At 38.0% G+C, this 13548-nt stretch overlaps 1 protein-coding gene across 1 annotated transcript in view; it reads right to left on the bottom strand.

The window, feature by feature from the left end:
• Positions 1-11158, bottom strand: part of PRKD3 (protein kinase D3) — a 56257-nt gene extending 45099 nt beyond the window's left edge. The window contains exons 1-2 of the mRNA XM_033124670.1: positions 11036-11158; positions 2854-3789 (exon numbers count right to left, since the gene is read on the bottom strand). Coding sequence (XP_032980561.1) covers positions 2854-3141 — 288 coding nt within the window. The 5' untranslated portion in view covers positions 3142-3789; positions 11036-11158. The remainder of the gene's footprint in view (positions 1-2853; positions 3790-11035) is intronic.
• Positions 11159-13548: the final 2390 nt, after the last annotated feature.

The following is a 13548-nucleotide window of genomic DNA, read 5'->3' as shown; positions in this document are numbered from 1 at the left end:
CTTAGAAGAATCAAGTGTGAAATTTTTCATTGGCATGAGAAGATAGCATGATGCAGTGGAAAGAGTATACAGGGTTTTTTTACTTAAAACAGACCCGTGTTTGAATTCTGACTTTCAGCAAGTACTTTAAATGTCTCTGGAATTCAGTTTCTTCCTTGTTTATTTAACAGAGATTATATCATCTACACACTCTCAACTCAGTATATTCCTTCCCTTGGAAAAGGAGCATCATTATCGCCTGAGCATAATAAAAATGCAGATCCACCCCAGGCCGATTCATTCAAAAATCTACATCTTAGTAGAATCACAAAATGATTGCCACTTATATTAAAATTTGAGATGCACCACCAACTGTTGTGAGGATTAAATGTTACTAATCATAATCTTCCCCTTCCCCCTTCTATATCCTTGCTTCTCTTGATTCTTTCACCAAAATACATTCTTCACCTCCCAAATTACTGAAATCATGCTCATTTTTTAAAGTATCAGATTATATGTTACTTTCTGTGTGAAACATTCCCCATCCTTTATCAACCTGAGAAGAGTACTTTTTATTTTAACTTCACTTTCTACTTTTCATGTTTTACGCTAGTGAACACGTTTCCCTCACTAGACTATAAGCGTTTTGAGAAAAGGCACAACTTCTGGTTTCTCTTTCTATTACCTAAAACTTAACCAGTATCCTATCTTTAAAAGACTGGTAAATGTATTTAATGACTAAAACTAGAAATAAGAGAAGCAGGTGTGCCCATGAGTTGTCTGGGGAGTTAACCTGGAGCTGTACACATGTAGGTAATGCAGGTGAATGACTAGTAAGCAAGTAAGTGTTCAAGACCAGAGAGGATAAAAAGAAAAGAACTTTCGACACAGTTTTTCCATCTACTATATGAGTTAGGAATCCATGAAACCTCTCCGTAAAATCCCAGAATCTGAGCTGGTTCCCTTAAGATTTCTTTCCAGTTAAGACTTAGAGCAGGTCATCCCTTGAAACTCCTTTGTCCTTTATCTGTCTCTAGCAGTGAAGACCCAAATTAAATTAAATAATTCAGAATTTCATAGCTGGAATTACACACTAGAAATCATCCCAATGCCATCATTGCACACATCTGGAAACTGTGATCCAGGGAAGTGAAATCACTTGTCCAAGTTATACAGTAAGTAAATCAATAATAGAGTGGACCTAGTTCCAAGCTCAATACTCCTTTGCACTACAGTTAAACAACAGCTGGCATTCTAGCATATGTCAAAAGGAACATGTAATATGTTTTTGTCGTATGTATGCTATATGTTTTTGCCAAATACATTCCCATATCGCTACAATATTGATTCAAATTCAGTTCACTATGATACTCATTTTATGCTGCCTATATCCATAACCAATCGTTCTCTTTTCTGTGTGTATAAAGTTTACCCTGAATTATCTTTTTTTTGAACTATATCCTGTTTATTTCCTTGGTATCCTCTAGTTTTTCATGGATTATGATTTTTAATCTAATTTCCCAATAGTTTAACCATCTGACCTACTTCTCACATTTATTTAATAAAGTAATATTAATTCTAAAATATTCCTGTATAAAATCAGTATACCTCTGTATAAGCACTAGATGAAATTTCCAAAGGTTTAAAACTCAACCAAAATATTGGTTATGAGTTTCTAAGGACTCAAATAAAAAGGAAGTATTAAAGCTACAAATTGTATTTAAGTTAAAATGTTACCTTTAAATTAAACAACCTAGTTGAAAAAATATTTGCAACAAACTTCTGTAACATTTAGTGAAAAATAAATTAAAAGCAAAGATACTTAAAGACAGTAGATGGTTCTACAGACCTACAAAAGGAAAGTTAATCTTATTTTAGGCTACATTTAAATAGAAAAATCAGTGTTAAAACACAGGAGGCATAGATCATTTTCACAAACCACACAGCATTTTTTGGACTGATAATTACTTCTCCATCAGATGATATGACAAACCATATAAAGCATAAGGAATTGAAACAAAAACCGTAAGGTGAGGAGCCTGAATCCAAATATATTAACCTCACTGATACGATTTTTAAAATATAAAGTATACTGATTTGTTTGAAACATATGCTTGGTCCATTAAAAATAAAATATAACTAATTCACTATACACACACATACACACACACACGCACACACACACAAAATGTTTTATGATGAAATAGAGAACAGCTCATCCATCAAAACAAGATTATTAAAGACACTTAGCTAAGGTTACTTTAACCATGGCATGGTGGGTGGGTGGATGGAAAACAAAACCACCCTCAATTTTCAAATTTTCATATATTCTCTCATGTATTCAAAACTCATTTACTTATTTTTTAATAGACAGAGAGAATGTGGCCCTCTCATATTAAATAGCAGTTTAGGTGAAATCGGGATCTAAAGGGAAGCAAGAGAGAATAAAAAAAGAGGGCAGAACACAGGACACCCAGGACGACCAGGCTATGGATGGACCTGGGACCCAGCTGCTGCTATGCCCCAACCTTCTGGTAAGCCACCTTGACACCTTGCACTCTCTACCTCCTGTTTTCTCTGAAATCAAATGAGAATTCTTAAATTCTTTGGACTTTATACGAGTTTTCCTGCTCTTAAGAAGACAACTAAATAAGCAGTATTTTAAAGTTGGGATATAGGCTCCAGTTGTTAGACTTTGAAATTTCAGACTTTAGGCTCCTAGGCTACTAGGACTTTTCCAAAAATGCTCAGAATTAGGATATACACAATTGACTGATCCACGTGTTAACTCATTATTGCATGTATAATTCATAGGAAAGCATTAGAAACAATATTAATTAGAAAAACTATTGACGTAAATAGCATGCACAGTACCTTTTGATAAACAATGGAGCACACAAGATCCTTGACAGCAGACAAAGATAGTTCCTGGGCTTCAATGGTAACAGTCTCCCGTGTGAGGCCAATTTGCAGTAGAAATGAAATTGTATGCACTGAGCCTCTGGAGTTGGTGAGTGACGGTGCGCTGAAGCTTCCATTGGAGAGTCGGGCAGAGAGTCCTGTCTTAGGACTTGCACAGGGAGAAGGAGTTGGAAGCACCACAGGAAGAGTTGTAGGTAATACAGACTTCTGGGCTGAGGGAGGAGAATTGTTTGCAGACATCTGCCTTTCTTTAATCTTTTAAAATAGTTGTCAGTCCTTTTTCAATGGTTATGAAGAGGCTTTTTAAATCACAGCAGTAAAAAAAATGACTGTACTTTTGGATTTAGTTGAAAGCTTCTTTATTTCCTCTTTTAAGTTACTCATGCCGAAGACTGCAAGTTCTACAACTGTGAGTTGAATGCACAAAAGATCCTACTTCCCTTAATAACAGTCCCAACAAAAAAGAATCTTGGCTTTAGGACTACAACCAGGAATTTGGAACGGATTTAACATCACTGAATTATCCTCATCAGAAAAAGAGCTGACATTGCTCACTTACCAAACATCTTCATCTATTTTCTTTTAAGTCTATTCTTGTCTCTCTCTCTTAATTTCAGAAAATACATATTGAATAAAAGTGTTTTCTGTCAAGAGGCAGCCTTCTTGGTTTTTTTAAAAAAATTACGATTAATCTTTCAATATTTATCCTTTCGTTCACTTTCTCAAATGTCCACACCTTAAACCACCTTCTCAGATGTCTCCATTTTCATTTTGGGGAGTAAATTTTTCCATTATGAAACACAAAGCTTTTTAAAATAGTAGAGGCATACTGCATTTGATGAATGGGTCCATTGATAAAAAGCTGATTCCTTCTGAGATGTAGTTAGCCTGGAAGGAATTTAAAAATAAACTTTTAATACTCACTTGACCTTTTTATAAAATGTAAGAAGCCCTATAACTTTTAATTGATAATTTTTAGTTGTATGTTTATAATTCACCAATAAATCCTAACGGGTAGCCATTATTTTTTTTTTTAATTTGGTCCATTATCACACTCATTTTTTACTGTAGGTGTAATTTCAGAGAGCCTCCAACAAACAAACAAACAAAAAAAAACAAAAAAAAATCCAGGTATTCCTCATTAATACCTGAAATTTGAATATCAAACATTTTTATTCCACAAATAAACAACTGAGTTATGACAAAAACAGAGAAGGGACAAAAAAGAAAAGTAAGACTGACATTGTCATAGAAATAAAATACATGCCACTCAGCCATACAAAAAATGTATAATATCATCTTAACACAGATAAATTAAGAGTATCGTTTTTATATTAAAAGTCTAATTCTGCCAAAAGATGATTCCTGACTTGCTATGTTAACAGATTTCTTTCAGAAAGCTAAGGAAGCAGGCAGGGAATGTACTATAACTATATACAGTTAGATGGCCAAAAAGAAATGTGAAAGACATACTTATGACAAGAACATAGGAGAAAGTGATCTCATCATCATCTCTTTTAAAAGTAAAAAAGAGAACACTAGGCACAGTTACATATGTGTCGTACTTTTACGAAAGAACAATTCAAAATGTAAAAGAAAAAAGCATGACCCCCGCCTCACCGCCACGGCTAAGAGAAATGGCACAAAAGAGATGGTTCTTTCTAAATTCAATGGATATATCTGTAAATAATTCCAACGATGAAAAAGAGTGAAGCATCCAGTGTGCTGCAGAATGACTCTCAGGAGAATAGTTAATGGGGCTAAATAAATTAGGGTGAACATAACAGAAGAGCAAAAACATGTATTAGGTTGGTGCAAAGGTAACTGCGGTTTAAAAGGTTAAAAATTATTTCAAAAACTGCAATTACTTTTGCACCAACCTAACAGATATAGTATCAGAAACAAGACAGCTCAGGAAAAACTAAGGCTTAGAAAAAAATTGCTTAAAGATAACAGATTTTATAGCTAAATTCAAGTAAATGGCTTTCATCCCACCTTATAATGTACAGCACTTAAATCTTATAAATGTTTCAAATACATTATCTCACGCTAACTCTTTGGAAGGTGACCGGGCAAACATGACCACTTTTACAGAGGAGAAAACTGAAGCACAAGCAGTTAAAGCAACCTGCCAGCATCACATGGCCATGCAGAGGTGGGGAGGGCATTAGGACCCAAGTTTCACACAACAGACTGTTTCTCAAAGAGAACAAGGAACTGAGAGAATCACTGCTCAGAGAGGATGTTGTTACTGGTGGGAGAGTACCTAGAGAAAGCAGAATTGCTCAACTTGTATTTTGTTTATTATCTTCTCTCAGCTTTTCAACTGAAGTTGTAGAAGAGCATCAAGCAAGAACTGAAACCCGAGCCTGGTGAATAAGACAGACTAAAACAACTCTATGTGAGAGCAAGTCTTTAGGTCCAGATGCAATCCATTTCACATCGCTAATACAATAAGCAAGTGTAATCACAAAGCTAACTGCTATAATCTTGGAGAAGGAGCAGAAAGAGAGAATTAATTCTGGCCTGAAGATGGGTCAGAGTTTTAAGTCTTGTGGGCTGGAGGAGTGTGGAAGATTTCAGAAATGAGAGACATATAAATTTAATATTAATCCTTAGTCAAATCTGAGAATAGGTTAGGTATGAAAGCAAGTGGTTTTTGAAGAATTAGGAAAGAATATATTGATCACTAGATGTCAGCATGAATTCAAACATAACAAATAATGCCAAATCAACTGCATTTACATCTTGGAGAAGAATGAGATTAGACTTCTTAGATGAAAGAAATAATGACAATAGCTCACACTTATTGAACTCTATCTGCCAGACACTGTTCTAAGCACTTTATATGTATTACCTCATTTAATCCTCACAACAATCCCGTTCTATGGTTGAGAAAACAAAGGCTTAAAGATTAAAGTACTTGCCCAAGCTCACACAATTGGCAAAGCCAGGAAAAAAAAAAAAAGGAGTATTCTGGCCCAAAGGGTATCCAAGACGGCTTTTCATGCCACTTTTGTAAATATATTGCTTGAGTGTGAGTTGGATTAGTTTGCTGCTCTGTATCAATTTAGATGAGAGAAGTCTTTAGAGAGTGCCTTGGAAGTCTATTCTTGGCCCTACATTGTTTTTTATTATTTATAAGATAAAAACATGGAAGACATGCTTACAAAATCCTCAAATTGTACAATCTGGGAGAAATAAACTAAAATTAAAGTGAAATGTAACAAGGATGAGTGTAAAGCTTTGCATCTAGTTTCAAAAAGGTAAATGTGCAATACAGAAATGGAGAAATGCTGACTTAGAAACTGTTCATAAGAGAAGTTATAAATCCAAGAGTTTAATAGGAGCTGCTAATATAATGGGTGACTAAAAGAACTAATGTAAACCCAAACCCCAGGACACTGAGAATACGTCAGCATCTATCTGTAGACTTGCTGCCAATCCGCCTACATTCCTATTGTATTCATTTCTACAGACCACATGTTTAAGAGCTATATTGATTTTAAAAATTAAGAGTATACATCCAGATAACAGTGCAAACAATGTCATGTGACAAATATATGCTTAACAAAATCAAATAGAATAATGGTCTTCAAATATTTAAGAGAATAATTTGCTTTATTCAGCATCACTGCAGAGGGCAGAAGTAAAATGAAGATAACAGCACTACTTACTTACCTCACAAGCTGTTGTGAGGACTGAGCTATAGCATGTAGAGTGCTCACAACAGTACCTGGCTTACCCGGCTTACAGTAAGTGCTCAGTAAATTCTAGCAATTTTCATAGCAATTAGATGCAGGAATTAACAATTAAGCTCCTACTTTATGCTAAATAATGCAACTGAAATGATACTTCATTAAAACTTTTGCAACAGCTGTAGGAGATTTGTTTAATTCTATTCTACAAAAAAAGAAACAGTTTCTGAGAAGTTGTTGCTTGCCCACGACTACACAGCTAAGTGATGGAATTGGGATTCAAACAAAAGTTTCCCTGACTCCAGCCCCATGTTCTTTGTACTATTTAATCCCACCTCCACCAACCTAAAAATGGAACAGGTTTTCTCATGAGGTAATGAGCTCCTTAACAAACCTGACTAGGTTTCAAAAAGCTGAACAACTGTCATTAAAAAAAGTAGTAAAATATCTATGAATAATACCACATGCAGGTTAAATACTACCAGATGCAAGATATTGCTGTGTTCAATAATAATAATTTACTTTTGATGGATGTCTTCCCACTAAATTTCCATTTTATTATACCTGTTAAGATTAGCTAAGTAACAGTAACTGTCTAGTAATACAATTGACTAATTTATCAGAATTATTGATAACTACTAATAAATTGTTATATTTTTTAACAAAAATATTTTTTTAAAGTTTCAGCATGAATACAAATAGAAGAAATTAAGTGAGTTGTCATATTAGCTTCTGCCCACTCATCCCATCTGTTTTTCCTCTCCTTGTTTTGTTTTACAGAACCCTGATTTATTCTGTAAGATGCAACACGACATTGTTGGGTGCAAAATATTAAAACTAAATTATCAAAAGAATCTAAAAGCTCTAATTTATTTTGTCTTTGTGCTTCTATTAGAAAACTGAGGCACACATACAAGTTCAATTTGAATTACTAATTTACAAATTGTACATCAATTAGATACATGTTTCTAACAACTATGAGTTGGCAAGCATTTTCTATTATGTTTATTTGAAACATCTCGAATATTCTTTTGGGGAGTTATCTGTCACATATCCCATTCAAATGAGGTCATATAATCTGTCACCACTGTTGAATGGAATCAAAACATAGGATATCTTGAGCCCTAACCTGCTCTATTATCACAGACAAGGTAAAACAAAGCTCTGGAGGTTAGGGCACTTATCAGAGGGTCACTTCAAGGGAACATCACAAGTTGATCTACCTTTTCTCTCCCTCTCTCCTCACCTCCCCCAATCGTATATTACCTCATATCTTAGCAAAGTCTCTAATTAGACTAAATAGCAACATTTTTATTCAACAAATATTTACTGAGTGCCCATTATTTGCCAGACTGTTAAGACAGACACTGGGGTTATAGAGCAGTGACCAACACAGACGTGGCTACTGCTCTCTAGCTCACTCCAGGGCTTACAGTATGATGTGGGATATACACATTAAACAAATACTCACATAAACAGCATGGTAACTACAAATGATAAAAAGTGATATGACAGAGTATAATACTAAGAGGACCTTATTTCAACTGGGGTTTCAGGCAAGGTGCACCTTTAAAGAAATGTTATTTAAGCTGAGACCTATATATAAGCTAAGGAAAAGTCAGGGAAGCAGAGAGGGAAGAGGATTCCAGGAAGACAAAACAAATACTTCAAAAGGAAGCTCATTATTTACTGTAGCCAGTGTTCTTTTCCTACTCAGTAATGGCTAAAGTGAAAAGGTAAAATGCTTTTTCTATTCAGAATAGCATATTTGCCATGACTCCCTACCAGTAATGGGTTTTCGTGGTTCTAAAATTTAGTTTTGTGTGCTAGGAATGCTAATGAATGGCGGTTCCTTTTTTCTCCTGTTAATAGGTACATGTATTCTTTCAGCATGTAAAAAAAGCATGGGGCTTTTTTTAACGCAATACAGACCAGTGTCCTGAAATCAAGGTCTATATTTTGCCTTGATCCAGGCTTGACTTTGCGTAATAATCTTGATATTGCTTTTACGTTGTAGAGTGTACAAAAACATTCAAATAACTTTGTTTTTTTAAAAGCATAGTTTGTAGTAATCCCTACATCTATTTATTTTCAGAAATATAACTATTACTTTAGATTAATATGATACTTTTTCTTCTAAGAGCTCAGCATTTGACTAAATTGTTGCTGCTAAAATTCTGTTCATGTGGACCAGGGGTATTTGAATCTGTCTTCCCATTGTTAGAGACAGCACACAGAGAGCACACCAGGTCTGCCCTTTGCTCAGGCACTGAAATGTTTATCCGATAATAAGATTATGGACTGCCAGTCTGGCAATGCTGTATGAATCTACGTTGTGCTTGAAGGAGCTTCATCACCCCTTTGCACCAGTGGTATCTGAGAAATGATTGGCTAAGAGCCAGCGAGCATTCTCACATACTGCCACTATAAACTAACCACACAAGTGGAGAAAAATTTTTTTCTACACTGAAATATTAAAACATCTCCTAAGTACATTATCTTAAGTTTTGTCACTGAGGCAACTGCTCCAAAGAGGCACACATACAAGTTCAATCTGAATTACATAATCAGAGACTCAGAGCGCCATCAGCACAGATTATGAATCATAAACATGATTATTAAAGCAAATTAAAACTTGTACTAGCAAACAATTTTCCTATATCAAGTTCTGTAAAAGTAGCCTCTTTTAAAAACGAGCAATTAACTCCAATATCGTAATATTTTCATCAACGTTAGAAGGTCTTTAAAAATGAGAACAGTGCATTTAAATAATCACTTATTTTTTCTTGTTTTTTCCTCAATTCTTACATAATTTTAAAACTTTAATATCCAAAACTTGACTCAGCTTTTCTTTTTTTGAGTATGGTAGTGTTTAAATTAAAAAACAATCCACTAAGAAAGAAATTTCTATTTTAAAGAGGTCATCTGATGAAACCGAAAGCTTATAAAATTTGTATATTTAAAAGGCTCACTACTATATGGGATGCTTAAAAAATTGTTTTTAAGATATGAACCAGAAAACATTCTTGAAGTGGAGTCACCTAAAAAGTTAAATACCAAATTATAGAACCTCGGCTGGAAAAGGGCTTGTGAAATAAATACTCCAAGCTCACCTCATCAGGTTTACCACATCTATTTTACCTTCTAAGGTAAAACCTAATATGAAGGCTTCTGTGACATGTTTTAAATACTTTTACTAAAACTTGTAACTTCTTTTTGTCTGAATTTCCATGCTGGCTCTCAGTCCAGATCCTAACAGGGAAGGAGGAAGGGGTTCCTTTAAAAAGCAAACCTGGCCTAAACCTCGGAGAACTTTATGGATGCCTTTAGCAGCAAATCCATAGGTATTCCCAGCCCTCATTGCATTAGAAGTTGGTAAATTTGATATAAGCAAAAATCACAGTCGCTAAAAATGTATGGAAGAACTGCAGCATTAAGCACTAAGTAGACGCAGTGTTAGGAGTAATACAGTAACATTTTCAAGGGTACGAATTAAGGCATTTAAAAGTTTTTCTTTCATTTGCCGCTAGATCTCATTAAGGCTGTGTCGTACAAAGTAGTACCTAGTTCAGGGTGTAACTTATCCGTCCTAATCAAAGATGACACTGATAATCTTACTTCCTGTGGGGATGGGTGTGGTTGAAGATACAGTTACGTCCAAGCCATCAATCTGTGCATGGAAAAGTCTGCGGGTCTCACACACGCGTGTCACCTGATTTATATTCGTGCCTGCGGACAGCAAGGCCTATGCTTCTGATTGAGATGACTTCAAATTAAAAATATCCAACGAGCAACCGAGTAGTCTGTGGTTATTTTTATTGCTCAAAGAAAAAGTCGCACTCCTCAATGTTTCATCTTAAGAAAAACCTCCCGGGGGTGAGAACAACTCGGAGCAATGCTGCAACTTGCAAAACTAAACCGTCAGGTAACTGGGGTAGGGGCTTACGTTCTCTAAGCACCATTTACTCACCCATTGAGACGGGTGCAACGTAAAGTCATGAAAAGAAAAGGGCTCACCCAATGTTCGGCAGCGTGAGTGCCGCCGGTTTAGCGTTGGCAGCTAGTTTGGGGACCCAGTAACAGATCGTGACCGAGGGGCCTGGCGCGGTGGTCGCCCGCGGAGCACGCGTCCAAGTTGGCCTCCGCGCCCACGCCGGAACTTGGCCCCATCTGGCGGCCTCGCCTGCGCCCCCCATCGCCGTGGCGCCCACCGCCCGCGCCTCCCGCCGTGCGCTTCTTCAACTTCCCGCCCAGCCTCGGCGGCCGCCGCCCAGCTGGGCGCGGGATCCCAGTCCCGCCGCTGCAGCCACCGCGTGCGGGAGAGTGGGGGAGGGGCCGCCACCGCCTCACCCGACGGGCCGCGAGAACAAAGCGGCGGCCGCTGGGGCGCTAACTTTTTCGGTGTCTGTTCCGCGCTCCCTGAGGCGACTACTTACAGAGACGGGCTCGGCTGGTCGTGAGAAACTCCGCGCCCGCCAGCGTTTGTATCTCGGACGAGGCGCCAGCGAGGCTTCACGCGCCTCGCAGGATCCCGCCCGCCGCTGGCGCCCCTTCCTCCCGCCCTCCTCCCTCCTCCCTCTTCCCTCCTCCCTCCTCCTTTTTCCCTCCTCCCTCTTCCCCGGCCCGTCCTGAGTCCCGAGGGCGGGGGGCCGGGGCGTGAGGGGCGGGGGCGCGCGGCCGGCGCGGGGCCTGCCGGGAGCTGTAGTTTCCCCGCGGGAGGGACCGGGTGGTAGCTGAGCGCGGGCATCACTCACGGTCTTTGAACCGCGCAGGAGCAACAGGAGCTCTGGGTGCTCTCAGGCTGGTTCTGCACCCTCTGAGGTCCGTGAGCGCGGGCGAGCGGGACGCGACTGTGTTCAAACCGGTTACACGCTGTACTTGATACCTATCGTTGCTACCGAACTGACTTTTTCTCTTTTGTTGTCCGCTCTGACGGAGGCGATGGTGGCAAGGAGGCAAGAGGTGACTCAAACGGGGGAGTTGTAAGGGGTCCACAGCAGAGAGCAGTTTCCACCCTGAGATATATCTGCTCCCTGCTCCGCACATTTCCGTCCCTGGTGCCTGCCTTCCAGGTGGCCGCCTGGCAGAGCACCCGGGCATTCCGCACCTGGGGAGATACATCCAGAGCTGTTCACCTAAAGCAGAGTAAACTGAAGTGGCTACTTTCAATGCGTTTTGTGTTTCCTACTTGGCCATCTTTGAGTGTGTCCCCTACCATCAAGTGAGTGCAGCCAAGAATCACGAACCTAAGCTTCCACAGGTATGGAAACCAGGTGACAATGCCAGGTGAGTGGGGCGGGGGTGGGAATCGGGATGAAGATGTAGAGGGAAAATACACTATATGTTAAATTACAGATGTTTTCTGTGAGAGAAGCCTGAGTAGCTGACAGCCATTGTGCCAGAAACGACCTAATTCTCCTTATGTCAAAATGTTATCCCAAAAGTACTTAAGTAAAATACGAGTATATTGAGACAAGGGATGGGCTACAGCAAGAATCCATCCATCCCCAAGCAGAGGTCAGGAAGGCAGTTTTTGAGAACAGAAAGAAAAGTTAAGTGGGTCCCTACTTTTTATCCTGTCATCCATCTTAATGTTCTAAGATTTAAAGTTAAAAAAAAGGGAATTTTAAAATAACTTATATTAAAGGTGGGGCAAGTAAAACTGTGTATAATCCTGATTCACCATGAAACTATTTTTTTCAAAGACATTTCTGAAACATTCTCGGGAATTGGAAGCTGCTAAATGTCTCACATCCAGTAGTATCTATCTAATTCAATCTAATTATGTCTTATGCTTAGTCTTGTTCTGCCGTTCTTTCACTGTAAAATTGAAAGTAAATTCACTCAAGTTTACATTCTCTTTTAAAGAACACTCTTACCTAACTTTGCCTTTTTCTCCCTTCCACTTCCCAACAGACATTTAAGTCCAGCCCCAAATATCCTCTCTCAGCAAGATTCCCAGGACCTCATTGGAGCTGTTTACAGCCAGTCCCATCTCACTAGTGACTTCCATTTTCTCTTGTGGTCCTTAAAGAGACAGATGTTACTCTTGCTTGAAGTAACTTTTCTAAACTAATCAAGCTGCTTTTATGTAGAGTGGTAAGTATTTGTGTGTGCGAGAGAATATATATATCTCCCTGTGATTTCCACTCTTCTGCTTTTTAAAAACAAAATCATCTCCTCCACTTTACATGAATCTTTCAACAATACATTTAAGCTTAAGACCTGTAATTTTTTGCTTGATGTGAACTATAGTTTCCTCACGATGTTCCATTCCTATTTCTAGAACATTGCAAGGATAAAGATTAGGTTTAATAAGTAAATGTATTGCCGTATGAGATTTTTATCCTTGAGAGAAAATTTAATCAGAATGACCAAACTGGGAAAGATTTTTTGTCATCGTGGTGTTTTATGAAAACCAGGTGGTGTTTTGTGTAGTTGCAAATTTTGTCTCACATTTACTGCCCCTCCTCGTAGTTAATGACATGCAACATAACCATTCACATGTATTACCAAATACAAGGGAACAGAGTCATCACTGTTGTGACTTTAATATAACAGTTACCTAATGAAGAATCGTAAATGCAGAAAAACATGATTTACTAAGGCCCTGCTAGAGGAAATAGTCCTTATTTTAAAACTTCTGCAGGGTTTAATTTATAGGATGTCATTACTGAAAAAATATTTTGCTTTTTGTATCTTTTTCCATGACCTTGAAACATAGGTGAAAAATTCACAAAACATTTCAGTGTCAATACAGTTAGTAAAACAGTTATGGGAGAAAATGGTTTAGGATCTATTTTTTTCAATCAGTAGAGACTTACTTGATGTATTCTTCAAAATGTCCTTCTTCATTTTCCACTGCCTCTTACCCTATCTATACCTTTCATATCTGACATCTGGATTGCTGCAAGAGATTCAGTTGGTCTCCTTCTAGACTAGCTGGAAT

The sequence above is a fragment of the Rhinolophus ferrumequinum genome, chromosome 13, assembly GCF_004115265.2.
Source record: "Rhinolophus ferrumequinum isolate MPI-CBG mRhiFer1 chromosome 13, mRhiFer1_v1.p, whole genome shotgun sequence".
Classification (NCBI taxonomy): Eukaryota; Metazoa; Chordata; class Mammalia; order Chiroptera; family Rhinolophidae; genus Rhinolophus; species Rhinolophus ferrumequinum.
Note: the sequence above shows the minus strand (reverse complement) of the source record. Positions and strands in the feature narration are given on the sequence as shown.